This window comes from Heterocephalus glaber, unplaced genomic scaffold (genome assembly GCF_053883595.1).
Source record: "Heterocephalus glaber isolate CG9 unplaced genomic scaffold, H.glaber_assembly_v1.0 deba00001608, whole genome shotgun sequence".
Classification (NCBI taxonomy): domain Eukaryota; kingdom Metazoa; phylum Chordata; class Mammalia; order Rodentia; family Bathyergidae; genus Heterocephalus; species Heterocephalus glaber.
Window position 1 is genome coordinate 36907121 of NW_028258379.1, and position 27065 is coordinate 36934185.

The window sequence follows — 27065 nt, forward strand, 5'->3', positions numbered from 1 at the left end:
TCACCCCTCCCAACCCCAAAACTCACGCCGGAGACCTGGGCCCTGTCAACTGTGGCAGCCGTAGGCGTACAGCAGCATCTGTACTCCTGAACAGCAAGATTAACCCAGAGGTTTAGGACCGAGGTTATTCTTACTACAAATCGAATTCAGGTCATTCAGCTTTTGCTGGAAAAAAGAAACCAAGCCTCTTTGAAGGAAAAACAACCAAAACGTAAAACGGACCCCCCAACATTCCACTGGAGGCCTGCTTTTCCCTAGTGAAGGTACCATTTCGTAGCAGCCAGCTGTGTACTCTGTGGGAATAACGCCAATTTTTGTTAGCTTTGAGAGGCGGCAGTGAGAGAAAAAGGAGAATTTCCTCACCAGTCTGCATCGATTTCCGTCCTCACCTGTACCAGGCAAGACTATGCACTTAAAGGCTGTCTGCTGTATCCTGTTCTCCAACCCAAATCATGATCCTGCTCCCCTCTTTCTGGGGTTAGAAACCAAAACTTGGGAAAATACCTTTGCTGGGATTTTCAGGTCAAGGACAACTAGTACTGGCATTAGGATTCTTGATCACGTGGCAGTCCCCAACAATAATAGGGAGCCCCCCCACCACCACCAAGCCCTCTAAAATGAATGAGGATGGGAGCTGAGTGTTTCCTATGGGCATTAGGTTACTATATTGAAAATCCAAGTTCTCCCTCCCTAAACCCCTCCCCAAAGCCCCTAACTCTTCCTCCTTGCATTAAAAATGACACCCTACACAAGCAGCTATTTGATTCCTTTCCCCTTTGCAAATTAGTCACCCCGCCCCCACAGCCTGAACAATAACCGTCTACACTTTTATGATGTCTTTGAAATCACCGATTGCTTCACTCCTGCCGACTGATTTGTGTTCATATCTTCACGGTGACAGGCAGTAAACACCTGCACACCCCCATTTTATAGATGAAGACACTAACCAGGAACTGTCCTGCCTCAGGCTGTTTAGGAAGTAAATACCTGTGAGGCTGTGCATGCCCTAAGCCAGGGTCTGAATTCTGAGCTTTAACCCGAGCTGGCCCATGACGTCCCAGTGACAACAAATATTCATCAAACATCTAACCAGGACTCAGGAACCACACTGGGAAGCCACACTTGTAGGAAATTCTAGAAGAAAATCTAGATTTCTCAAAGCAATAAAACTGAAGATGTTTACCAGCCCCTTCCAGAGGCTTCCTTCCTCTGATCTCTTTGGCTACCAGTTCAACTGAATGAATTTCAACAAGATCTAGGGGACAAAATTCCCCATTTCCAAGCAAATCCCCGACACAGAGTTGCTGAACAAAGCCAGGCAAAATTACCTGTATCCTGCAGACTGCAGACACTCAGGACTGGAGTGTGGGCCACCAACCCTGGGAAAGAAAGCACCCTGGGGACTCGAGGCTGTCCTGGAGGGAGATTCTAGATAGAACTTTCCTCGACTCTGCCCCTCACCTTAATCCAAACCCAGAAAGAAAAACTGCCTAATTTTTGCCACTGTTGGGTCGTCAAAGCAAGGAAAACACGTTAAGCTGGTAGCTGCCTCAGTGTAATATCCATCAAGTCAGTCAACCACAGGATACCTGTCTTTCAAACCAAACATGAACAAGTACTCCCAGACAGACACCTGGTCTCCAAAAATCCAAAACTGTGCATTGCCCTAAATGAACCAGAGACCTAGGGTGAGGCCACACACACACACACACACACACACACACACGCGCGCGCGCGCACACATAATTAGTGTTTCATCTTTCTTTCTGTAAAGGAATCCAGTAACATAAATATTAATCAAACATGAGAATCTGCCTTTTCGTCTCAGCCCATTATGAGCACCGGATTGTGATCTTTACCCGTATTTACAGATATTCAAAGGCAGATTCTATCTTGTTGGAACTGCTATAAATGGACGTCTGAGAAATCGACCAGCAAGTTCAGGCAGATAATGAAAACCTTCCTGTCCAGGACTGGCAATACCTTTGAGTTCCCACGTGTTGAATTGGTTACTTTTTCCTTAGGCCCTTTCAACAAAGAAATTGACAAATACCTTCAGACTCCTCCAACTGAAAAAGCTAGCTGCTCAAAATTCAGATGAGCTAAATCTGGGATTTTTTTTTTTTTAAGAGCAACTCTTACTCAAAATGTCAGGAAGGCATTGTTTACACAGCTTCCAGACAGCACAAAAATGCAATATACCGTTTCTGACCCAAATCATGAATATATATATACGTACACACGTATTTTTAAAACTACCTTGACTGTTACAGCACATCTATTCTGTCTGACTCAAACTTATTTCTAAATAATAAAGAATAGAGATGTGGATCCAATCCTAGGCTGGAAACGCTGCCTCAGTGAAGGTAAACTTTTAATCTTCCATAGACAAACGGCATAGATTTTTATGTATGTTCCGGAGGAACAGCTTTGGGGAAATGTTTGAGCATTTTCTTAGGAGCTGTGTGGTAGGCACACTGGAGGTCCAACCGCTGCTTTCCCCGGCCTTTAAGGGCCTGTTGAAATGCTTCAAACCATTGGAGGCCAATTTTTAAGAAGCAAAATAAAGAGAGGCTCCTAGAGCAAGGTGACCATTTGCATACAAATTCTCTTTGGGGGGCTCTGGTAAGAGAAATACGGCCGGAGGGAGGCCTGTCATTTAACTCCCTCTAATTCCCCAGGCTTTGTGCCCCACACCAATGGAGGGTTCCATTCCCACACAATTGGGAAAACACTTTTGTCCCTAAGGGCTTGATAGTCTGGCCCCAGGATTCCCCTGCATAAGAGCAGGCTCCCTCTCTGCCCCACGGGAAAAATGTTCCAAGGAAAAGCGCTTTGGGACAAGCCCGTTTCCCCGCATAACCAAACTGCACAAGGACTCTCTGAGGCTCCTTCATCTCCAGGCCTCACCTGGATCTGCTGGGCCCTCCCAAGCAACGGCGGCGGCCGGAGAGGGGATCCCTGGGACGCCCCAGGACCGGGGCAGAAGCCACTAGAGCGAGCAGGCCCGGCGAGGTCGGGAAGGGGGCCACTGGCAGTTTCCAGGGGTCGTGAAATGCAATTCCCCAGGCCCGGGAAGGTCACGCGCCTAGGAGCGCTCCCAGCGGCTGGGAGGGGGCGACGGGTGGAGGAGGGGCGCCCCACACGTACAAAGGGGCCCGGGACGGCCGACTCCCCGCCCTTGACCTTGGGTCTCCACCTCCATCCATCTCCTCCTGCAGCCCGGGAAAGGGGCTGGCCCGGGGCCAGGGGCGTGCTCCCAGGGCCGCGGCCAGGCTGGGGGCCACCGCGGGGCTGGGGGAAGGGAGAGGAAGAAGGACTCCAGGGCAGCGGGGCGCTCGGAGGAAACCTGCATTCCAACCCCAACGGGAGCCGGCCCGAGGCGGCTGGGATTCACTGCACGCCCCCCGCACCCCCCAAAGCAGAAGTTGCACCGACGCGAAGGGCGCCCCCTCCCCACGCCTGCCCCGCCCCGCCCCGCCCCGCCTCCTCCGACCGAGCCGAGGGGGAGGGGAGCCAGCCGGGAGGAAGAAAGGAGCGCGCCTTCCCAGTGGGGCCAGACGCGGGCAGGGTCAGCTGCTTCCTCCCGCCCCGGGCGCCCCGCTCGGGCAGCTGGCCCATTAAACCCCCGAATTATGCATGGGCCTGGAGCCCCTCGGCGCTCCGCTCCCGCCCAAGAAGGCACAATCGGCGGGCGCGGCAGGCCGAAGTCGAAGGCTGGAAAGGGGCGGCCCCGGGGTGCACACCCGCGCGCCCTGGGCGCAGGCTGGAAGCCACGGCAAGGCCGCCGGGGTGCACCCCAACGTTGGGGAGCAGCGCCTCGGAAACCCCCATCAGGACCCGGGCCGGCTGGGAAAGGGGCACCACCCTCCGGGGAGGCCCTCAGTGCGATCTCGAAGTTTTCAGGGTGCGGGAGGCGCGAGCCACCTTCCCCCGCCCCCGCCAGCCTCGAAGGAGCGATTGTGTGCCCCAGTTGGGCGACGACGGGACGCTAATGAACCCCAACCCCGGAGCCCCGAGACGGCAGGGCTGAGGTCCCACGACGGAGGGCTGGGGAAGGACCGCTGTCCCTGACCCCTCTTTCTGCCGGCGGGGTGCGCACGGTCATGGGGAGGAAAGAGGCCGAGGAGAGGTTGCAGGAGGTCGGAGGCGAGACGAGTCTGGCGAGAAGCGGTCGTAGGGGCACACGGGAAAGGGCACTGGTGGCGCCTGGCTTCCAGGGAGCCACCCGGAGCGGGTCAGTCGTGGGGTCTAGAGGATTTTGATGCCCCCCTCCCCCGTGGCCGCAGAGCGTCCCGTCCCCCCCCCCCACGCGCCGCGCTCCCGGCCACAATACTGCGGTACCCATGCCCGACCCCAGTGTGGACCTGGGCTGCGACCTCGGCACTGGTGTGTTTATGGAAATGACTTCTCTCATTCCCCTTCTCCCCAAAGTACCCTCAAAGTAAAGGCCAGGTCAGGAAAATTACATAGTTCTTTCTCCCAGCGCATAGAGTCGCCTTGCTTGCAGGGAAAGTTTTACAAGCCCGCGATGCAAGAAGACCACAGTTTAGGTTTCTTAATTGGCTGGCTTTGAACTCCGGTGGGAGGGAGAAGAACCCTTTCCAGCCCCAAGGGAGAACTTAGTTTTTGCGGGTCTGCAACCCCAAGGATTTGAGCCAGTTGTTGGAGGTGGGAAGAGCTCACTGGAGGTTTGTTCTGTTTCCTCCATGAGGGAAAAGCGTCCAAACTGCTGGCATACCAAGCACAAGACAGGCTAGGCCATCTTGCACCAGGGCTCCCAGCACCAAGTGAGAACCCCTGTATATCGGGAAGAAGAGTGGGACACACTGTGAGCTTCAAGGGCGACTTTTGGTTCAGAGCTCAGAGGTGGCCCTGTGTGTTCTGGACACTGGGATGGGCAGACGTCCTACTTGGGGGACAGTCCAAACCCCAGGCCTGCCAGCTTGCAGGCTTTGCACATGTAGGATCCTCCTGGGTGGATGCAGACCCACACACCTGTTCACCCACACCTCAGCTGTGTCCATACTGGCACCCCAAAAGCCACTGAAGCCTCCCTGACTCAGGACAACAGCCCAGACCCCAAACATCTTCAGCCTAGAGGAGGGGCTGCCTTGGGCTGGGGCAGCCGAGGAGCTGCCTTCTTGCTATGCCAGCAGTGGGGAGTCTGACTTTCCACCTCCAACGAAAGGCCTTTTGGTTGCTGTTTTCCGCCTACAGGAACCTGGGTACCAGTTTCCACACTGCCTGGGCAGCGAGGGGCAGGCGCTTTCTGCAGAGGTCTCCAGGGACTCCAAGGAAACCCGGGTAAAACAAAACGAGCCTCTAAAGGCCCAAGCCTCCTCTGCTGGCCCATCTGCCCTGACCAGCCCCGCCTCTGGAGTGGCCAGGGGCTGCTGGCCACTGCCTAGCGGTTTCTGAGCCAGGGTGGCCCAGGGTTTGTGGGGCTCGAGTTTATGCAATCAGGGACCCTTTTCACAAATGAACCACACAGCTGTAACAAGAGGGCAGGCCTGGCCTCAGAACAGTCCTGAGAGAGGCCGCCAACCACCCGGTGAGTGCAGAAATCTCCCAGTGACTTCACTGTGGAGCAGGACCCCGTCACCCTTCTGTCTGAGTTTTCACTGTCAGCCACCCTTCTCCAGAGAAGACTTCCTTCCTAAGCCCCAGATGCACAAAATGAGTTAGGTCGGGGCTGCCTCGTGGGAAGGAGTTTGAGGTGGGAAGCCAGAGTCTTCCCAACCCTGCCGCCTTGGCCTGGCTCTTGCAGCTGTTGGAAACCACTAGTGGTTCTTCTCAGATTTCAGCTCAGAAGGCTCAGGCCCAGAGAGGGAGAGGGCCCACACAGGCGCACACAGCATGTCAGCCTCGGGGTGAGGATGCTGTCCCGGTCCCTCTCACCCCCTGACCCCCCTGGACAGAGGCAGCTCCACAGAAGAAACAGCCACTCGACACATAATCCACAGAAGTGTGGGACAGGACGGGGGGCTGCCACCACCCAACTGTAGACCCAAGTCAAAAGGACCTGCACCAGGCCCAGGTGAAGATCCTGTGGGGCCTGGCCAGCTGGGAGACCACTCAGGAAGAGCCAGCGCCTCTCCAGTGGCCAGGCAGGGCGCTCCTCCTCCCTATGACTCAGTTACCTTGCCTACAAAATGAAAGTAAGTCTGATTTCCTGCCTCTGTGGGGTGGAGATGGTGGACAGGAGCACAGGACATAATGTGCCCCTGGCGGCCCCAGCTCACCACCCTGCAGAGGGCCCCACGGAGGAGTGTGACTGCCCTCGTTGACACCCTGGGCCTCCGCTCACCACTGTGTGACCTTGGGCAAATAACATCTCTGCTTCAGCTGCGTCTTCTGCAAGCACCTACCTCCTAAGGTTGTGGGGTTTGCAAAGTCATCGAGCCGCGAACGGCACATAGTAAACACCAATGGGTATGTGCTGAGTTAAATTCAGTCTCTGTTCTCCACCAGTGACAAGGTGACCCCAATGGCAAGGGTGACAGCCAGACTGCCTTATTTTTATGCATAACCACACAGAGCCCACTCCTATGAGATTCTAGAGCTGGTAGCTATGCATTAGTCAGACATGAAAATTAACAACAACCAAAAACAAAAAAAAACTCTGTCAAATGCCTAATAAAAAACTAAAGTCAGCTGCTATTTACTGTCAAATAGAAAACCTAACAATGACTGAGGCCGGAAGCTGGTGTTAAGTTTTCCCCTTGGGAACCTGGTGTCTTTGTTACTCTCTTTCCTAGCTCCCCTTCCTCTTTTGTGAGCTGCTCCTGCACATCTGGAAACAAGGTCCAATACCTAAAAAGAAAAAGAAAAACAAGCAGGCCTTGGTGGTGCTCACCTGCAATCCCAGCGCTCAGGAGGCTGAGACAGGAGGACTGCTACAAGTTCCCAGCCTGGGCTACACAGTGAGATCAAGGCCACTCTGAACTACTTATATATCAAGACCTTGTCTCAAAAACAAAACACGACCCTTCTAGCTGACCAGTATTTTTTTTGCCCTTTTTTTTTGCCTAAATACAATAAACACCACGGAGCTAGCACCTTAGTGTGGCTTGGACAAGCTGTGCTCTGGCTTGTACTGTCTGTGCCCCTCCTCGGGACCCCATGAGCCACCCCCCAGGACTAACAACAGGGACTGCTGTGCACACACACCATCTACCCCAAACCTCCAGGCACACAAGTTTGCAGAGATCACAGGAAGCCGAGGCTAGGGGAGGTGAACCATGGCTGGCGACAGTCACACAGCAAATCAACGGTAAAAGCAAAGTTCCACAAAAGAAAACAAGCAATTTGTATGTACGGGAAGAAAACTGCACAACAAATAATTTGTTTGGATAAAAGGAAAAATTCCAGCCCAGGCCCATACGAGTTCACATTTCATTCGCTTACTTTGCTGCCACCTGCCTCTGCAAATGCTTCACCAGGAGAAGCAGGCGGGCACCGGAGGATGCGCTGGGTGGTGGGTCAAGGTTTCCAGGGCCCTGAGGATTCCCGGCTGTACTCACAAAGGGTCGCGTCTGGGGTGGGCTTCCAAGGCACCCAGAGGAAGCACCTGCCACAGCTAGCTGCCACCCAGGGAGACAGGATTCCTGTTCCTCAAAGCCTCCCATCCCTCACTACCCAAGGAAGCCAGGTGGACCCGTATGTGCTTCCTGCTGCTGTGTGACCTTGGCCAAGCCCCTTACCTCTCTGAGCCCAAATCACACTGAGATTAGAAGCATCTATTTCTGGGTTGAATCATTAAGTGAGAGAACCAAAGAAACCCACCCAGGACAATGAGGTACAGCAGGTGGAACCCCTCTTCCACACCGCCTTGCCCGAGCCCTAAGGTCACTCCCAATGCCCAGCCTCCGGCGGAGCCCAGGGCCACATCTCTGACAGACCACTGCCTATTCCTCAGTGCAGACAGCTAATAATTAGCTGTCACGACTTAATAATGGACATAATCCATACCACGATGCACATGGATTTAACTAATCTTAATTTAGAGGGAAAATAACAACTCCAAATAGATCAAATGCAACTTTTGAAAGACAACCTGCCAGTGGAGTTTATCTCCGTTTTCCAGCACAAGCAAGTTATTGAGCTTCTCCCACTGGCCAAGCCAGTGTATTTTTTTTCACATTTATTTTATTTCTAAGTCTGAAGCCAGCATTCGCAGAGCAGCGTGACAATCCTGGGGCTCCTCTGAAACACTTTCCTGCAACACATCTTGCTCAGCAATGGGCCACTGGGACCCCCAAAGCAAACTCCGACTGTACCCCACCTGCTCTGAGAACCCCAGGCTCCTCCCGGCCCCTTCCCACAGACAGGCAGGGATGTGGCGGCAGGGCCAGTCTGCCGCCTGCTGTCACCTGCTACCTGTCTCCCCACTGCAGAAACTGACATTCGGGGTGTGGGGAGGGGGAGTCAAACCTATGAGTGGCAGCTGACAGCTAGTTCCTCCCTGGTGCTGCTTCTTTGGGTCATGGAAGGGGTGAAAACAGACAGGACCCACGAAACGGTGACCAGGCACATGCCCCCCAGTGGCTTCCAAATGGCAACTGAGGCGTCATCTGGAAGCAGTGACCTAGAGAGAGGTCCCAGATCGGTTTCCAGGTCTTGAGAAAAGCAAGCAAGCACCCCAGATGCCACCTAGCACGGCCCCTGCGTTCCTCAGCTTGGCTTTCTAGAAGTTTCCACGGCTCGGTCCTCCTCCTGCTTAACCCTGTGGAGGCTGGGTGTTTTTCATGCCTCTGCTCATTCAGTCCTCTGCAGAATGCTAAAAAGCAGGCACAGACCAGGAAACGGTGCAGGAAAGGGAAGCAACTGGCCTCGGCCACCAGCAGGAGGAGGGCGCTGGGATTCCACCCCAGAGACACCGAGACCCCAGCCCACCAGCGAATGCGACGGGAATGTGACAAGTCACGGAGGGCTGGACACGAGCCAGTCTGACATGTTCTGATGTCGTTTCTGAGAGTGGAATTCCAAGAACTCCATGGAAGTTTCTCCTCCACACTAACGCGGAGCCCCCATGCCAAAGAGACCTCCATTGGCCAAGCCTAGAAAGGGCACCAGAGCCGAGACAGTGAAGGAGAAGCTCACGTGTCCACCACAAGCCAGGCACACATCACAAAGCCCCGATCATCAGAGGTGCAGGCGAGGAAACTGAGGTTCAGGAGGCCAAGTCCCAGGCCGGCAGGGCGCTGCGTGGGATCACGCTGCATCCTTCCCCACAGCTGCACATGGCCTTCAAACCGCAACATTCCAAGCCCCTTCCTCCTCCAGCAGGGCCTGATGGAGACAGAGGCCGCAGGGAGGGATCTAGGAAGCGCACCCAAGGTCCTGTCAGACCTCCAGGCCCCACGCACAGCCTCTGGCCAGCTCCACCCTAGCCCCCAGGTTAGGCTGCCCAGGACCTCGGCCCATGCAGAGAACAGGGCGGCTGACAAAGCACAGGACAAAGTCAGGGCTGGCCCAGCTCACGCCGGGCCGAGCTCCCCACCAGGGACATCTTCACCCTCCCCTGGGGGATCTCATCTCAGGAGTCGGAGGGCCCAAGACAGGGAAGGGCCACAGGTGCTCAGCTGCTGAATGACTGAGCTAACAAATGAATGAGATGACCTCCAAGACACAAGAGCGGCAGAAACTTCTTCCTTCTACCTTCCTATTCCTCTGCACTCCTTCCATGCCCGCCTCCAGAACAACTGTCCCTAGGAAAGGGCTGCTATGGGATCCACAGCCTGGTGGGACAACTGACCAAATTCCAAACCTGTCTTCACCCTACAGACACACTGGAGGCTGGGACGGAATTTCCACACATTTCCAGGCCAGCATTCCCATCCATTCCTGGAGCCCCTCCCCCGGCACCCACCCTCTAGGAGCCGCTGCTAGAGGAGAGGTGGGGACTGTCTGGGGAAACCGAGGATCACTGGCCCAGGGCAGGCGGGACCCTCCGACCAAGCCAGGTGGCCAAAGCCGGACACCCCCAAAGGAACGGTCACTTGCTTGCTGGCCAGCTGCTGGCTGGGGCCAGCAAAGCCACGGAGACAGCAGCGGGGCCTGGAGGGTCTGAGGAGCCCTGTGGAGCCATGGTGAGGAAGCTGGAGCTGAGGGTCCCAGCGAAGCCAGTGGTGGCAGGGGCATGGGCGACAGCTGTGTGGATTTCCGGAAGCCTGGGCAGAGAAGCACCCAAGACTTCTAGGCCCCTCTTAAAATATAAAGACTCAATTATCTTTGAGCAGCTTGCTTTACACATGAATTGACACATTTATTTTACAATAAATAACTGAAAGTTATCTGTGTTTCCTTTACTGTTAATCTACACAGAGAAATAATAAACAGGGCTTGTCTACAAAACAGCAAGGGCTGCAGTCCTCAGAATTCAATTAAGCTAAAATAATTAATGCTCCCACCATATTAAATTACTTTATACATTTGAGCCACTGAAGTTTTATTCTTTAATCTTTCCTTTTTTATTAAATTTTTTTAAAAAGACAAGAAAAGAAAAGTTGGTACCAAAGCAGGGAGGGAAACAGGAAAACTGGGCTAGAAAGGAAGCACATGACGGTTTGTTAAATGGAATGGTCGGCTGCAGCTGACACAGCATGTAGACTGTTTTGTGCCTTTGATTAAAATAACATTTTAAATGCTTTGAACAAACATATCTCCTTAGACTTCTAAGGGATTATTTTACATATTTCTTCAAGAATGAAGAAATCCATTCGTCTTGTTGCTGAACAGAAAGGCCAAGAATATCTTTCGTTACACATAAAATAAAAATACTGTAGGCTGCTATAATATTACTATCCAAAAAGAAAAAAGAAAAAAACAGAGGGCAGGAGGCAGCAAAAGGATGAGGACAAAGCTGCCCAGAGAACTAACTTTGCCTTTTATGAAATCACATTGAGTCACTTTCTTAAGCAAACCGCCCCTCGGTGACCCACAGTGGCTGGGTGACCCATAGCCTCTCGCTGGGAAACACCTAAACGTGCAAAGAGGATGCAAGAGGACCAGGGCAAAAGCTGCAAGTCAGGCAATGAAACACAAAGGGCCTGACTGTCCTTGGCAGAGGCCACACCGAAAGGGGTCCGTGCACCCACCCCGGGCAGGGCGACATCTCTCGTGAATCAGGAAACACAGACAAGGGACCCCGTACCCTTCTCGCCTGCTGGCTTGGCCCTGCTGAGGGAAGTGTCGCACAGAGGTGCACATCTCAAGAAGCCAGTGGGGCCTCCCCACTGCCCAGCGTGCTACCCCATTAACCCCATGTACAGGTGGGCAAAGTGAGGCCCAGAGCCGCAGAGTGGTGGAGACGGGCGAGCTGCAGGACCCTGACTGCCTCGAAGGTGATGGGGATCCCCGCCCATGCCCATCTGTCTCCCCTCCCAGGAGCATCCAAAGCCTCAGTCCCCACCGGTACCCTTAACAGGTTCCACGGCCAGAACCCATGGAGATCTAGCCACACATTTTCCCAACCAGATACCTACGTGCCTGCTGCAGAGACAAAGGAGACCCTGGAGAGAAAAGTTCCACTGGCAAAGCTTTTATAGAATCCCTCCTGGGATTCACACTCCTCTTGACAAAAGGGGAAACTGAGGCTCGGGCTCACAGAATGCTTAGCCCAAAGTCAACCAGCAGGATTCAAACCCTCATCTGCATGAGCTCTGATGCCTCCCTTGCTCCAGGACAGGCTGCCATTTTTAGGGAACACAAGCAGGCCAGGGCTCCCTGGTTGCCCAAGCTGTCTGGGCTCAGAAGTATAAACCAGAAGCAAGCACTCAGGTTTGGGCAGAGCAGCAGCTCCCGGGGGTGGCGGGGAAGGTGAAGTCCCCGTGATAAGCACACTCTGCAGGGGACAAGGGGAGGCCCGCACCTGCTGAGCTCCATTTTGCAAACAGGGAAACTGACGCCACTAGACTGTAAAGAACAGATTCTAATACAAGTCTGTCTGGCTCCAAAGCCAGGACGGAGCAAGCGGATCCAAGATCACCAACAAAGAGAAGGCCAAGCAGACTTCCAAATTTCCATCCTGTGCCCCTCTGGGAGGAAGCCCCAAGATAGAATCCTCTTGGCCAAACCAAAGCACCTAGCAGAGCCCAGCTGGGCCTCTCCGAGCCCCAGGCCTGTCTCCTCCAGAGGGTCACCTGAACGGTGGGCCCTCAGAAAGGGGGAGGCCCAGCCAGTGCCCCAGAGGCCAGCCTGGAACCCCTCGGACCTGGACCTCCCCAGCACCAGTGCTGCCAGACCAAGGGTGCAGGGCCCGGGAGGTGGCTTCCACAGCAGCCAGGTGAGTGCAGTGTTCCATACCTGCAATGTTCTCCTGCTTGGGGCAGATGCCTTTCGTGGGTGAGAGCAGGTGGTCATCTTCGTCCGGGGTGACCTGGATTCCGATCTCTACCGGCTCGGACACTTTCCTGAGCTCAGAGCGCGAGGAGGGCGGCGGGCTGCCTTTGTCCAGGCCTTTGTCATAGCAGGCACCCAGGCTACCGCCACACTGCTTCTTCTTGTGCTCTATAAAAACCAGGATGTCCCCCAGGGGGAAGTTCATCTGACACTGGCCACAGGTGAGCAGGTCAGGGTCGGGGCCACCCACCATCAGCCCCAGGCCGCTGGGCTCCTCTATCTCCAGACCCTCGTCTTCCTCGAGGATGGCAGCCTCCACATGGTCAGCCTCTGCTGGAGACAGAAAGGAGACAGGGAGGGGCAGAGAAGACAGATGGGCTTAGGCGGTCACAAGCACCCGGCACGCCTTCCACCCCGTCCTTCCCCACCGAGAAGCAGGTGCCCTCCGCTGCCGGCCGCTGGACCTTAGCAGGTCCGCCCAGAATTGGCTCACGACAGACAAGCACACTGAGGCTGTAGGAGCAACAGCATGGCTCCCGGGAGTTAGCACTTCAGTAGAGCTGGTCTTAGTGCTTCCTAGTGTCCTTGCTACCAACATCCCCCCACACAGCATAAGAACACACGTACGTGTCCACATGCATCCTGGCTGCTCACAGTATCAGCTGACTTCGAAGAATCAGAGCATCACCTGGCATCTCCGAAAAACCCCAATGCCCAGGTAGCAGCACCCAGGATCAACTGCATTGGGAACCAAACGTGATCATTTTCCAAGATACTGTAGATGATCTCAGCGGGCAGCCCGGGCTGAGAACCAGTGAGCTAGAGCAGGTCACCCCCTCCCCCAGGCCTTCATTCAAGTTTCGTCCTCCCCATTCATGTCCATCCCACTCACATTCCTCTACCTGGCCCCTGGCCCCCACACTGGACTAGAAAACAGAAACCCAGACGGGTACGTCAAAGGGCCAGTATTCAGGGAGGGAAAAAAAAGCCCACATGCTCAGAAAGCAACAAGTGAGTGTCAGGTTCCAAAAAATATGGAAAGGAAAAACAAAGCCACAGAAGGAACTCAAAGTGGGCTTGCTTGCAGAGGGGAGCTGCTCTGGCTGCCAAACACTCCTCTCCCGGTCACACTGCCATTGCTTTGTAAATTTCCCAGCACTCCTCAACCCCCCACTGCCCCTTTTCATAGGTTGGCCTTATTTTCAGCACCACCATCACCCCGAAAAACAATAGAAAAAAAAATCTTCAGACTCCAAAAGCGTGTCTTGGCACATTTTCAGTAGGCTATATGCTTTTATATCACTTTAGCAGTCAAAGTATTTCCTTTTGTTATTGTTGAGGGTTTTTTTTGGGGGGGGGGGTTGTTTTATTTTGCTTTGTGGAGGGCATAGGACCTAAATATTTGGAAGCTACAAATGCTTCAAAAATCAGCCACCCGCTTAAGGGAAAACTGAAAAATTCAGCAGCGAAAGTGTCATCGATAAAGGGAAGTGGACAGTAAGGTTTCATATTCCCCTCGGGACCTGCACACACTTGGCTTGGAATTTTTCTAGAGCAAATGTCAGTAATGGAGTAGAAAACACAACCGTTGAGGTCTTCAGAGAAGCCAAGGGCAATCAAAGGTCTGAAAAGGAGGAGACAGGTAAATCTTAAGCTGTGTGGTTATTTGGGAAAGGATAATGAAAACCACAGGAGGAGGAGGAGGGATGGAAAGAAGGAAAATACATTCCGGGGCAGTGAAGTTATTGACGGGCCAGAGCCAAAGAACAGATAATTTAAGGAAAAAATTCTGTGGCATCTTCCATCTTACATATAAATCACTGCTCTGCATTTTCTGAACCCAAGCCTGCTCAGGGCCTGGGACAGCCGGGTGTAAACCCAACTGCAGAATCCACGACTCGTGACGTAGGAGGAGCACGTACGGACCAAGCCGGTGCGGGGAGGACGCAGGTCCTTCCGAGAAGGGAAATCACAACTGGAGATCCTGCCCGTGGTTCCGGAAAAGCAGAATTAGGCGTAGAAATGCATCAGCAACGTGGCAGGACCAAAACACTCCGAGAGGAGGAAAAGCGTAAATGTGCTCTGTGCAGACCTCGAACACAAAGATCCAACAAGGTAAAGAAACAGCCCTTACAAACTCACTCCCGGAAACCATTAATTACACTTTAAAAAGAAATCGGAGTTTACTTAAAAAGGAGTTCGAAGACAATGCTACATAATTAATTTACCAATTTATTTTATGAAAAGATGCTTTGCTACGGTTAAAATGTAATCACAACCTTCATGCTGAACAGCGGTTCGAGGGAGAGGCTGGATTCCTGCGAGAGGTTTGTCAGAACGTAAAAGGTAATTATTCGGTGCCTCCTTCCCTTTAACGATCTAACATTGAGCAATACTGTTTATATTGAAAAGCTCGCACCTTTAATTACCAATTACATATACATAATTTCAGAGCCAAAGGAGAGGACTAGGCAAACAGTTCTTTAGAAATATAAGGATGTATTGTGCACCATTTCTAGAAAAGGAGCTCTAATAAATGGGAGGAGGATGTCAAAATATTGTTTGGTTAAAAAAAAAAAAAAAAAGAAGCACAAAGGAAGTGAGCTGAAAAGCAAAAAAGGACAAAATGAAATTGAGAATTCAAATGAAATAAGGGTGAGGTGCAGTACCTGGTAGGGTTTAAATGCCACCCCTGAGCAGGCTGGCAAGCCGCCTGCTTCACAGAGCCCTGGATCAAAACAACAACAAAGCCACACTCCCGACCTGGTCATCCTTCCCGAGGAGGTCCCTTTTGTCTGTTCACTGAATCTTCAGTTGACTTTTTATTGTTTTTTATTAAACTTTTTCAGCTATCTCTGGCCCCCCGGGTAGGCGTTCTAACAAGCATGAGCATCTAGCTCCTCTCTGCTAGGAGTTGGAAGCTTCGAAACTTGAAATGCATTTTGTAATTCAAAAGAAACACAGACTAATTTTAAAAATTAGCAAAGGTCCCCTCCACCTATTGCCAAGCATCCTCTCCGTCTCCGGTCCCTCTCTTCTGCCAAGACTGTACCAGCGCTTCTTTTGGCACTTTTTTTTTTTTTTTGGTAACATCTGGTATTCTTCCCTTTCTCTGGCAGTCTCTGCCTTTTCACTCCCCTCGTGCAGCAGGCCCTGGGAGCCCTGGTAATTGAGTCTGGACATCCCAGTGCTGGTTACTGTGCTGCAGGTGTGATTTCACCACCAAGGCTGCTCACAGCCACCCAGCCTGGGGGCCAAGCCTGCCGGGTCCCGGGACAGCCTGGGACCGTCCAGGTTCAGCTCTGAACTCTGGCCTCCGCCTCCCCACACTGAGCTCCAACTCAGGGGTTCTAAGGGAGTTGGGAGGAAAAGGAATCAGACCCCCTCCCAAAAAAAAGCTTCCTTCCCCTCCCACTTTCAGCACTGAGAGTAAAACTCCCAAAGATGACAGTGTGTTCACCCTGCCAACTCCTAAGAACGGGTTTCCTCTCCACCCCCCACCCAGGCTGTGGGGCTCTAAGCTTTGACCTGCTGTGTGTGACACTTCCAAAGAAGGTGGCAAGGTCGGCCCCCGTGTTCAGGCAGCAGGCAACCCTAAAATCACCCAACTTCTGGGTCACAGCAGGTGGACCAGCTCTGGGCCTGCAAGCTCAGGCTGGAGGCCTCCAGAGACGCCCGGAACACTGGTTTCATTTCCGCTGACAGGCGGATACTGGGCTTGGTGTGTAGGGTGTGTGTGTGTTTGTGTGTGTGTGTGTGTGTGTGTGCGCGCGTGCACCCATGTGTGCTGTAGGGTGTGTGTGTGGCCCTTTCTGGAACTGTATCAATAAGAAAAGGAGAAAGTGCCGAATGCCCACACCCTGAAAGACACACGAGTCTGGGTGCCTCCAAGGACCAGGCCTCGGCTAGGACAGGCAGAGTCAGACCTGCCTCCCAAAGAGGAGAAAGCTCCAGGAAAAAGGCAAATCCCCCAGTCCCTCCTGCAGCCTCCTCCAGCAAACCCCAGCTTTCAAAGCAGGCAGAGATGGGGTCTTCCCCTGAGATGCTGTGTGCTTCCTTGAGCAGCTCCCCAAGTGCCAGGCAGCCCTGCAAAACATTCCTGTTCTCCACATACTACCAGCTGAATAAAGTAGAGCAGTCACTAAAACGTTGACTCATTAGGAGGAAAAATGAATGGATACAGCAGGCGACCTGCTCAAATGTCAGATATCAGACAACTAGGGAGAGCTCTGAAATGTTAAATCCTAAAGTGCAAGAACAAATATATATTTACACATACACACACGCATGCACACGAGTTAGATTTTCTTTTACAACAAAACCACATTTTATTTACAAGGCTGGGCCTCCTCCCAGCTGGTAAACGCATTTAGAAGCAATGAAATCAGGCTTCACAAATAATAATGGGCATCATGGTTAAGTGGAAGGGGAAGCACTTGATCCTAAGACAAACTTCCCCGTGTCTCAGTTCTGCTGAGAAGGAATTTGGGGCAGAAGACAGAAATGGAAAGATACCCAAATGCTGGTAGCTAGCAAGCTCCCAGCTGCTTCCAGGGTTCAGCAAGGCCTTACCCAGCCAGAGAGTCCCTCACACGCAGGGCTCCAAGCACCTGCCTGCCCTGGTCCATCTCTACAAATGCCCCTGCACCTTCCTTCCGGGCATTCCAGCCAAGAGGTCAGCCACCTGCTGTCCCCAGACCCAGGGTGTGTACCCTGCTGCAAACACAGCACATGAGCCCCTCCTGTTCCCCTTCGCCTGCATCGACTCAAATCCAAATGTCTGTCTATAACCGCTAACCCACAATCCGGGAGAAATACATGCAGAATTATTGTTTCCGTGATGGGGGAGGGGACGGGGAGGGTGGGGGAGGGGTGCCGGGCTCTTAAAATGCTGTGCCACCAACGTCACAGCCGCCATCATGATGTGTACGCGTGTTTACAAGAAACGTTCCGCATCCATCCGCCCAGCTCTGCATCCGACTGGCGACTTTACACCTGCTTCCTACAAAGACAGAGCCTTTGCCAGCAAGCCCATGCTTACCAATAATCCGAAGAGGAATCTTTTCATTCTCCTCCCCGTGAGCATGAACATTCGGGGAGGGGCTGGGACTCCGGCTGACACTGAACCGGCACCAACCCGCGCACCCGTCGGAGCACAACACTTTCTGAGCTGCCATCAATTTTTAATTTATTGGATCCAAGGGAAAATAACAAGCATGGAGAGGGGAAGGAGAGGGGAGGCTGGGAGAGAGCAGGAATCAATTCTTGGTGGAGAAAATAATCTACGGCTAGATGACGCTTAAAGGTACGACAAGAGATTTTATGAAGTGCTCCCCACTGAGGGAATAATGAAGTGCCCGGCAGAGCAGAGGAGAGGGAGGTGTGGGCGAGGCCTGTGTTAAGAGGAATGTCTACACAGGGCCAGGAAGGGTTAGGAGGGCACAGCCCGGAAGGTGTCACACAGACGAGCCCCCTCTGCCCTGGCCCTGCTTGCTGGGCGAGTCTGAGTCCAGCCTGATCCGGTGTCACAGCTCTGCACCTCCTGAGACCCCCCCCAAAGGCCACCTCCATGGAGGGACGGGCGCACCTCAAGGCCACCACCACACTGTGCACTCCAAACCGGCCCCACGGCACATGCCTCCAAACAAAACTGTCACCATTTCTGACATCTAGGGGAAAGACAGAGAAGGCAGCTGGTGCAAAACATGATATCCAATGTGGACTTCTCCTCCTGGGAAGGTGACCACGATTCCGGCTGGCTTGGCCAGGCCCACATTCCAGGAAGGTGGGGATTCCTGAGCAGCCGCAGAGGTTTCAGGGAGAACCCCACTTGCTCAGCCCTGTTGGATGGAGTCCAGATGGGCAAATCAGACAGTGGTGGGGGATACCCCCCATGTATAGACTGTCCTGTAAAACTCCAGCTTGGTTCTGGTAAAACTTGGGCAGACAGAGAACAGCTCCCTACAAAATGAATTCAGTGGCCAGCCCCTCTCCTGCACAGTACATTCTCCTCTAGAACCCCAAAACCTGAGTTTAGCAATCTGGATCTCACCAACCCAAGAGTTAGAAAAAGGAGTAAAAGAGTATGGAAATCCACACCCAGGTGGATTCACAAATCTTGGCCATTACCAAAAGGTTACAAACAGAAAGCTAAGTCCACAACAACAGAAATGAAGTGACCTATGTTTTGATAAATAAAATAGCTGCCAGAAAGAAAGAAAGAGAGAGAGAGAGAGAGAGAGAGAAAGAAAAGACAGATTTACAACTACAGGAAATCTTCTAAACACATTCTTCTATAAAACTGCAAATGCCTTAAATCTTCAGAGCCACAACAGGGCTCGTAATGATATGATATAAAAGCATTCTTTTTGGCCAAATGAAGAGATTTGCTTTTATTTAACGTTATGCTTTTTCAAAGGTACAGGAGGAAAGGGTTTCCATAGGGTATGCGGACCACAGCTTTAGCCGGAGGAATTCAGATTCTCAGATCCCGACTGTAAGACCGCAAGGGCAAGAGCTGCTCCCCAAATCTTGTTTTCAAGGGAGAGATTTAAACATAACCCCATTTTTGAAAATTCTTAGCAGGGCATCCATTTGAGACACGTTAATCACAATAACATTGGCATTCAACTTTCTTGAGTCATTTCTGCATGTTGTTTTAATGGACTCATTAGAATGGTTCACAAATGTATTTGTATTTCAGCAGTTCAGTGCAAGGGGGTCATAAAAAAGTTATGTAAAAACAGAGAGGTTTTTTTTTTTTTCCTCTTTTTACTTTGAAGTTACTTAATTTTGTGTGGTCTGGGGTTTCATTACAATCAAATAGCTTGGGCTGGTTAATTCAACACCCAAGCAAATTATCAGCTGCCACCAAGAGAGGAAAAAGAAGGAATTTCTTGAATTTCAGCAACTACACAAAAGACTTGCATGTGTCAAAATGCCAGACGCAAGTCCTGAATGTAACACCATTCATCAATCCTCCAACTAGTGTCACTATGGCCAGTCAAAGTGAGGCTGCCCTGCTGGCCCCCTCGCCAGCTCGTGTGTGTGTGTGTGTGTGTGTGTGTGTGTGTGTGTGTGTGTGTGTCCCCGCTATCCCCCGTCTCCCAACAGCCTACTCCTGGCACTTCTACACACATCCCAGGGAAACCTACCACTCCAGGGAGGCAGTGAACAGCCAGCCCTTCTTGGGAGGGGTGGGACAGACATGCAAGTAGGGCCCACGACATGGGCTCCCTGGGACTGGAAAGCAAACTTGTGCGAGAGGAGAAGGACAGAACACACAAGACCCCGGGACAGATCCTGGGAGTACACAGAGTGTTTCCAAGCGACAAAGCCATGCCCAGAGCAGCTGGATGACAGGGACGTTTATCCCTGGCCTTCTCCTGTGTCCCCTCCCTATTAAAACCTGTGTAAGTGTGTCTACAGCTGGTACCGTCTTCAGGGAAGACTGCCGAGGCGGCATCAATAACCCGGCTGCCTGGTGCACAGAACCTTCATGTTCCTCTCATCCTTCCCCGATGTGGCACCAGCGTTAACCTAGAAGCCGAAGTCTTTGGAGAGTGTGAGGCCTAACCAGGCAGTCGGAAGGTCCGTCCTTCAGCCAGTGGCGATGAAAGACCACTTCCGAAGGACAAGAAGAGCCCAACCCCACCTTTCCCCTCCCCCATATATATACTCGCCTGCATTCCACGCCTGTGCTGTGTTTAGTCACAGCTTGCTAAGCAACCCCCAGTTCCAAAGTCAAAAAAAAAAAAAAAAAATTGGAGGTTTCTAAACTGAATTTTTAAAAACCATTTTCTGCAAGCCAAATGCCACTCCCTGGCCCAAGCCTTCGAGGTGACGGGGCCTCCTCAGCTCTGAGTTGTCCAGGAGAGCTCGCTGACTGCATGGCTCAGTTCGAACATTAAATGAAGTAGAGAAATCATCAGATAAATGGCTGGCCCTCTTTCTCCAGCTGATGACAGCGCAAGGCTTTTGTCTGACCTAATTTATTTCTCTTTCAGATTAGAATAAAGCACTCCTTCCTGTCACAGGGCAACCTCTTCTGCTCATATACTGAGCTCAAGCCTACGACTCAGGCTTACTGTGCTTTCTACAGATTTCTTGAACTTGGAAAAGAAGACATTATGGATCTAGAAACAGTGTGATCAAAGTACCCATACTCTCCACACCAAATGACAATGTTTAGGAGAGAAATGGTCTCTTTAAATGTCATCCACGAAGGGTACCGTCCTGGGCCAAAGGCATTACCAAGTCCGACTCTAGCAAGCACACACTCCTTGCAGACAAAGTTTTACAGGTTATTTGAGTTAGCATTTTATATCTTTAGGGAACACTGCTGTTTCCCTTAGCACAGTGGGAACATTACCTAATATGAGGGATTGAGAAGCCAAGTGTTATAAAATCTGAGCTCAAAGGATTTCCATTCATCAAGCTGCTCTGGTATACAGCTCCCCGAAGCAGTGATTCTCGATGTTCCCTAGGTCTACGACATGCGACACACGGAGGGACAGTTGCCTTACCCTCAGGACACACATTCCTCCAGACCCCAGGCCGGGGCTCACACGTGCTTTCACAGCAGAAGGTAATTTTCAGAAGGCCAAGACCACAGACAAATCGGAGAGAACACACTCATTCCAAACGAACCATTTTAATTGTTAAAAAAACAAAAATAGGAAGAAGAGAAAGAGGAAATTAAAAAAAAAGAAAATGCCCCCCACCCCCCGTCTGCCAAGTGAGGGCTTGTAAATCAATGGCGATGGCTTGAAAATAGATTTCTCAAACTTATATTCTCATTCTGTCCGGCACGAATCTCTGCAGGAAAATCAATATTACAACTTCACACTTAAGACATTTTGCAGCACCGTAAACTGCCGCGCGGCTGATGGACGCGGCTCCCAGCCACCGAGCCAGGCGCCGGCTCGCAAGACACGGGCACCGAGCTCCCCCTAGCGCCCGGCGCGCCCGGCGCGCTGCGCTGCAGGCTGGCCAGCCACCCCAGCCAAGGCCACGGAAAGTTTATTTTGGAAAGTATTTTATCACAGCTAGCAGCCGCCGGGGAACATAAAGCCATCGAGATAGGAGATGCAAAGGGTGTGCGTGAAGGCAGGCTCAAGCCGATTCCAAACCACCAGACGGTGCAGGAGCTCGGTTCTGGTTCGGCTCTAGCAAGGACAGCAGTTGGAACCTGGGATTTGGGACCGAACTGCATCCCCGCGTCACCTGAGACATCCTTCTAATTATTGTCAGATGCACCCAAGGTTGGCCTTCCCTTTGGTCAGCCCGGCACGGTGAACACCTGGGCATCTCCCCCAGCACTTTAACCCCGGCCCCACCCCATGGTTCTAAGAAGCAACTGAATTCACCCAGGACCGTTGAAATCATTTTCTATCACTAAATATTTTGACAGCCAGACAAAAATCGCCAAGGCCGTGACACAGGCAGATAGCAACCTCCTCCCCTCTCCAAAAAACAAATATGCATATGTACAAATCTTCAGGTAGGGAAAAAATACCCTTTAAAAATATTAGGGGTTGTGAAAATATGCTTGCGGCTGTTTTCTCTCAGGTGTGAATTACAAATGAATAAAATCAGCCTGGCATAACACCTTTGATGAACACATTTTTATTCTCCCGTGGAATCGGAGCAGCTGACATATCACACTTCTAATGATATGGGGTTCCCTTCCGTGCAGAAGGGAGTCAAACTTCACTGCCCCCACCAACTACCAGAAAGAGAAAGAAAGAAAAAGAGGGCCTATGCCTTATGAAATTTATCGGAGGCCTAATTCTGAAAGATAAGTGGACCATTGGAGATACACTAGACCCTGGGGAGTTAAGGTAATTGTGAGCACAGCCACCTTGGAAACACACAGCAACTACAAAACCTAATTTGAGAAGCAACCATGGAATCAACACAGTTACCCTAACTTCCACATCCAACCCTAGGTCTCCGGCTGCTTTTGCAAAATCATGAATTCATACAGGAAATCCACTGATCTCCCAAGGAAACCTGTTGGTGGGTTGTTGAAAAATCGCCTCCATTTGGGTGTTATGTCATGTACCATGGGCATCTTATTTTCCCGGGGAACCTCAATTCCTGCCATGGGCTGGACAGCACTTCCCCTTCTCCCGGCCCCATCTGGTCCTGGAGCTGGTGGTTCTCCCTCTGCCTGGTCAGCCACTGCCCGCCTTGCCTTCCCTTTCATGATTACCACTGTGTTGTTTTGTGCTTGTTTTTATTAATAGCTGTATCTGTCCTTTGGTTTTAGAAGCCACATCCAGCTGGGTCAAACATTTTGAAACAAACCAGCAGCCCAGGTTTTCTGTCTCCTACTTTCTACCTCACTCCTCTTCTCCCAGGCCGGGTCTGTAAATGTAACTAGCTCACTATGGAGCAGCGACCCCCACCCCCACCCCCCAGTTCACAGCTGCTATTTGTGTCCTCTCCTGGTTTCCCAGGTCTTGCTGATTGTAAGTTGCATCATCCCTAAGAACCCAAGACTGCTGCCCCACAGGCCCGCAGGCTGCCACCCAACTGATAAAGATGCTGCCACCATTTAGGTGGCTTCATCCACATGTAAACTCTCCAATGTGAACCCCGCATGGGGCCTGTGACAGGCAGCACTTGTTTTGCTAGCCAGGGCTCCACAGCACCCCAAATCCAAGGCTGCTGCCTCATTTGTAGACAGGCGCATTCCCAGGCCCTGTGGCCTCAACTGCAGCCCCCTCCTGCCTTGTCCCTCCACCTCCTGGGGTTCACAGGACAGACTGAAGAGCCAGCAGCCTGGGGACAAGAAGTAGCCTAGTCTGAGAACTGGTTCAACCACCTTCCCTGCTTAACCCCCTGCACAAACCCAGGCTCCCTGTTCCCCTGGAAGACCCGCAGGATTACTGTTCTCCCCACCACCCTTCCTGCATCTCTCTCCGTCCCTCCTTGCCACTTCTCCAGTATCAGCTGGCTTTCCCAGCGGCTCAGAGCGAGGCTGAGAGGCAGGGAACAAACGCAGCATGGAAGGAGATTGCAGCAGGCACCCCTCGCCCCCATGCCCAGCTGCCACCAGTGCTTCTGGCCAGAGCTTTCTCCTGATGTCCTAGGGATGCCAGGAGAGGGGACTGCTAAGGCTGATCAAACCTACCTGCCTCCTTCCTCTTACAACTGCAGCCGCTCCCGGCTCCTGTCACAGCTGCCACCTTGGCAATGCACCCCCAACATCTCCCCCTTCCCCGACCCCTCCACTGTCCCCTCCTCAAAAACAACCCTTGCAATTATAAAGAGGCTCCATGAGGCAAATCGCCTGCTGGAGAAATTAGGCGTCTGCAAGTATAGACGCTTTCACAGCCACCCCATCTAAGAGTGGCATGAGCGGTCTCTGGCTGTGGCTTGGTAAAGGAACAAAATGTCAACTGGTGAAAGGGACCTTAATCAAACCAGGCTCAAATCTGGTTGCAAAACATTGTTTTAAATGCAACCAGCGAGTCTCCTTTGATGTTACAATATCACAAAATAAAAGTGCACTCCCCTCGCTCCAAAAAGGCCTCTCTCACTCCTAGAACCCCACTTTAATATCTATTCCTCCCTCCCCAAATAATAAGAAGAAACCCACAAATTCTTACTAATGTATCTGCCGTAACAAAGGAGAGAGGTGGTAACTGCGATTGCTCCCAAGCAGATGGCTCCTATACTGTGTTTTCAGGGGAGGAGAGAACCCCTTTATATATTTATTTATTTATTTAAATTTTTAAAAATATAACATAAATATTCGGCTCTCGGGCCGCCCGGCAGCCAGTCCTCGGCGGCGGCTGGGCGCGCAGCCTTCTCTCCAGCTCCAGCGCTGGGAGCCGGCCCCAGCCCTACGAGGTGCGTGGAGGATTGCAGGATACGATCAGCCTGCGGTCTGGAAGGCACTGAGAATGTTTTATTTCTATTGCAGTTTTTAAAAAGAAAGAAAGAAAAAAGAAAAAATACAACGGCGACCCAGGTACTGGCGGCAGAAAGAACGGCGAGGACGAGTCCGCGCGCGGCGAGGAAGCGGCGAGCCAACCTCCCCGTGCAACAGCGCGGGGACCTGGGCGGGCGGCCCCGCGAACACCGTACCTGGGCCGGGCGCGCTCGCTTTTGCTTTGCGAAATAAACCCAGCCGGGGCGTTGGAAGCTGCTGCGTGTCTGCCCCGCTGCCGGACTGCACGCCCTGCCGCTTGCCTGAAACCCACACGGTTTCATCCAGTGGATTTCCACTGCGCCCTGCCTTGTTTATTCAGACAGGGAAGATGAGATGCCGAGAGAGAAGGATAAAAGATCGATAGGTCGCGCTTTTTTTCTTTTTTAGGTTTTTTTACTATTTTACAAGCGCATCCTTCTGTTCCCACTTTGGTCAACCTCTTTATTCTCTTTTTTCACCCGTGGCGTGGATTTCTCACCAACTCCAATCCCACCACCACCCCCCCTTTTGGCGTGGGGGAAAAAAAGACAAGATGGTCCCAGGAGACGGAGGTGGGGAAATGAGGGGAGGGGGTGCTGGAAGCCGGCAAGCAGCCGCGCAGCTGGATTCTTTTGCAAATAGCCAGAGGAGGGGAGCGAAAGGCGGCTTCGGAATCCCAGGACCGGCGTGGCCGGCGCCCTGCCGGGCTGGGCGCAGCGACCGGGAGCCGGCGGCCCGCGGCCACCCCTCGACCTCGGCTCCCCCAGCTCGGAGCGCACCCGGTCCCCTCCGCCCGCGCCGTCAGCGCGGACCCACGCGCTCGCCAACTTTTCCCCACTTCCCGGCTCCCCCTCCCCCTCGCTCCCAGCCCCCTCCCCCGCCCCTCCACTCCCCGCCACCAGCGCCGCCGCCGCCACACACGCCGCTCGGAGGGGCGAGCGTCCAGCCGGGCTCGGCGCGCACACCCACACCTCCAGCAGCCCGCGCCCTCCCCGGCCCGGGCCGGCTCCGCAGGCCCCCGGGCCCGAGGCGCGAACGGCCGCGCCGCGTCGCGACTCCCCGGCTGCGGAGAAACTTTGCCAGGGCCCTTCGCCCCCCGCCACGCTCCGGGCCGGCTCCGCCGCCGCCGCCGCCGCCGGCCACGCCGCGCCCGGCTCGGTGTCCCCAGCCCCAGGCGGGCGCCCGGAGCCCCGACCTCGGCCCCTCGCGCGCACGCCGCAGACACTTACGCGTGATGAGCTCCCTCTGGGACAAGTGCTGCGGGTTGCCCTGTTTGCGGCGGGACATTGCCCCGGCATCTATTCTGGCATCGCCCGGAGAGCTGCACTGATGGGGCCGGGAAGGGGTCCGAGCCGCCGCCGCCGCGCGCCTCCTCCTCGGCCCGGGTTGGTGCTTTCTCCCCCCTTTCCTCTCTTGCCCTCTCTTCCTCCTCTTCTTCTTTATTTTGCTTTTTCTTCTATGCTGCTTTTTGTTTTGTTTGCAAAAAGAAAAAGGAAAGGGAAAAAAAGAAAAAGACTCTCGGTCTAAAATAAAAGGCAAAAAAAAAACTGTCGTCGCTTGCCGTGGACTGCCTGGCTTCTTTAAAAATATATTCTTTGAAGGAAAAAAAAATCTTAAGACTTCTTCAAACTGCTTGGCCTCTTGGACTTCTAAATGTCTTCTTTAACTTAAACCGGATTTGCACCGGCTCCTGACACTTTCTTTCAGGGTCTTGAAGGTGGAAGGCTCACTTCCACCAGAAGGGGGGAAAGAGAAAAAAATGCAAACAAAAAAAAAAAAAAGAAGAGGAAAAAAGAAAAAGCAAAGGGAAAAAAACCAAAGCAAACTTGGGGACTTGTCTCGTACCCCCCTCACCCCGCCCCCTCAAAAACCCCAAAGCAATGGAAAACTGCCGCGGCTCGCTTGTTTCTGGGTATTCTGCGGGCTGCCTGCTTTTTCCTCGGAGACTGACCCTTCCGAGGCTCGGGGGGACTCCCAGGGCCGCTGCTTCCCAGGTCACCTGGCGGGCTGGCGCCGGCCGGAGGCTGCCGAGTCCCCGAGCGCTCCCCGCGCTCCCCCGGCGCCGCGGGCCCAGGGCGAGCGGGGCTCAGGGGCCGTTGCCCAGTGCGCCTGGGTCGGAGCGGGCGCGGACTGGGAGCTATAGATTGCACCGTGAAGATGGCGGAGTCGGGGTTCTCCGGGAGCTCTCGGTCTCTCTATGGCTGGGGCTGCCTCTGTACAATGGGATAAAATTCAAGTTCAAGTGCGGACGTGACGTTTAATCTGCACTAGAGACAAAAAGACCCAGAGAGTCGGAGCACTGGGGGCGACTAGCGGTGGCTTTTTAACATTGTACCCTGGAAGAGAACAAGAAAGCACACACAGAGACACGCGCGCGCGCACACACACACACACACTCGCCGTGCGCACACCCGCAGCCCAAGCCGGCCACACGTGCAAACCGCGTTTTTGTGCGCTCGTCTCGTTCCCCAAGCACCGGATGCGCGGGGGGGGGGCGGGGGGGCCTGGCAGGATATTTTTAAATAAAAGAAAATCCTCCCCAAGCCTCCTTCCCTCCTGGGAGCAGGACCCCCTGAGAAGGGGGCGGGGTGCCGTGAGTGAAGTAAACTAAATCAGTGCCAGTCTCCACCCCCATCCCTCACCCCCCCAAAAAACTTGTGTACTTGGTGGGGCGTAGGTGGAAAGGGTTAGGCTGAATCTAGGCACCAGGGGATGAGATCAAGTGCTTGCCTTTCTTGGAAAAGCGGTTGCTTTTACTTTTGTTTTACTGGGGAGTCAGGGCCAAACTTCCAAAAAG

The 27065-nt window shown here is 53.0% G+C and overlaps 1 protein-coding gene across 6 annotated transcripts in view; it reads right to left on the minus strand.

The window, feature by feature from the left end:
* The window catches only part of Bcl11b (BCL11 transcription factor B), an 89862-nt gene extending 63183 nt beyond the window's left edge, over positions 1-26679 (minus strand). The window contains exons 1-2 of one of the 6 annotated variants that reach the window (XM_004836983.3): positions 25498-26669; positions 12310-12675 (exon numbers count right to left, since the gene is read on the minus strand). In XM_004836983.3, coding sequence (XP_004837040.1) covers positions 12310-12675; positions 25498-25555 — 424 coding nt within the window. In that variant the 5' untranslated portion in view covers positions 25556-26669. Of the gene's footprint in view, positions 1-12309; positions 12679-25497 lie in introns of all 6 variants that reach the window. The other 5 variants (XM_013066599.3, XM_004836982.3, XM_004836984.3 and 2 more) reach the window with 5 other exon arrangements.
* Between the last annotated feature and the right edge of the window lie 386 nt (positions 26680-27065).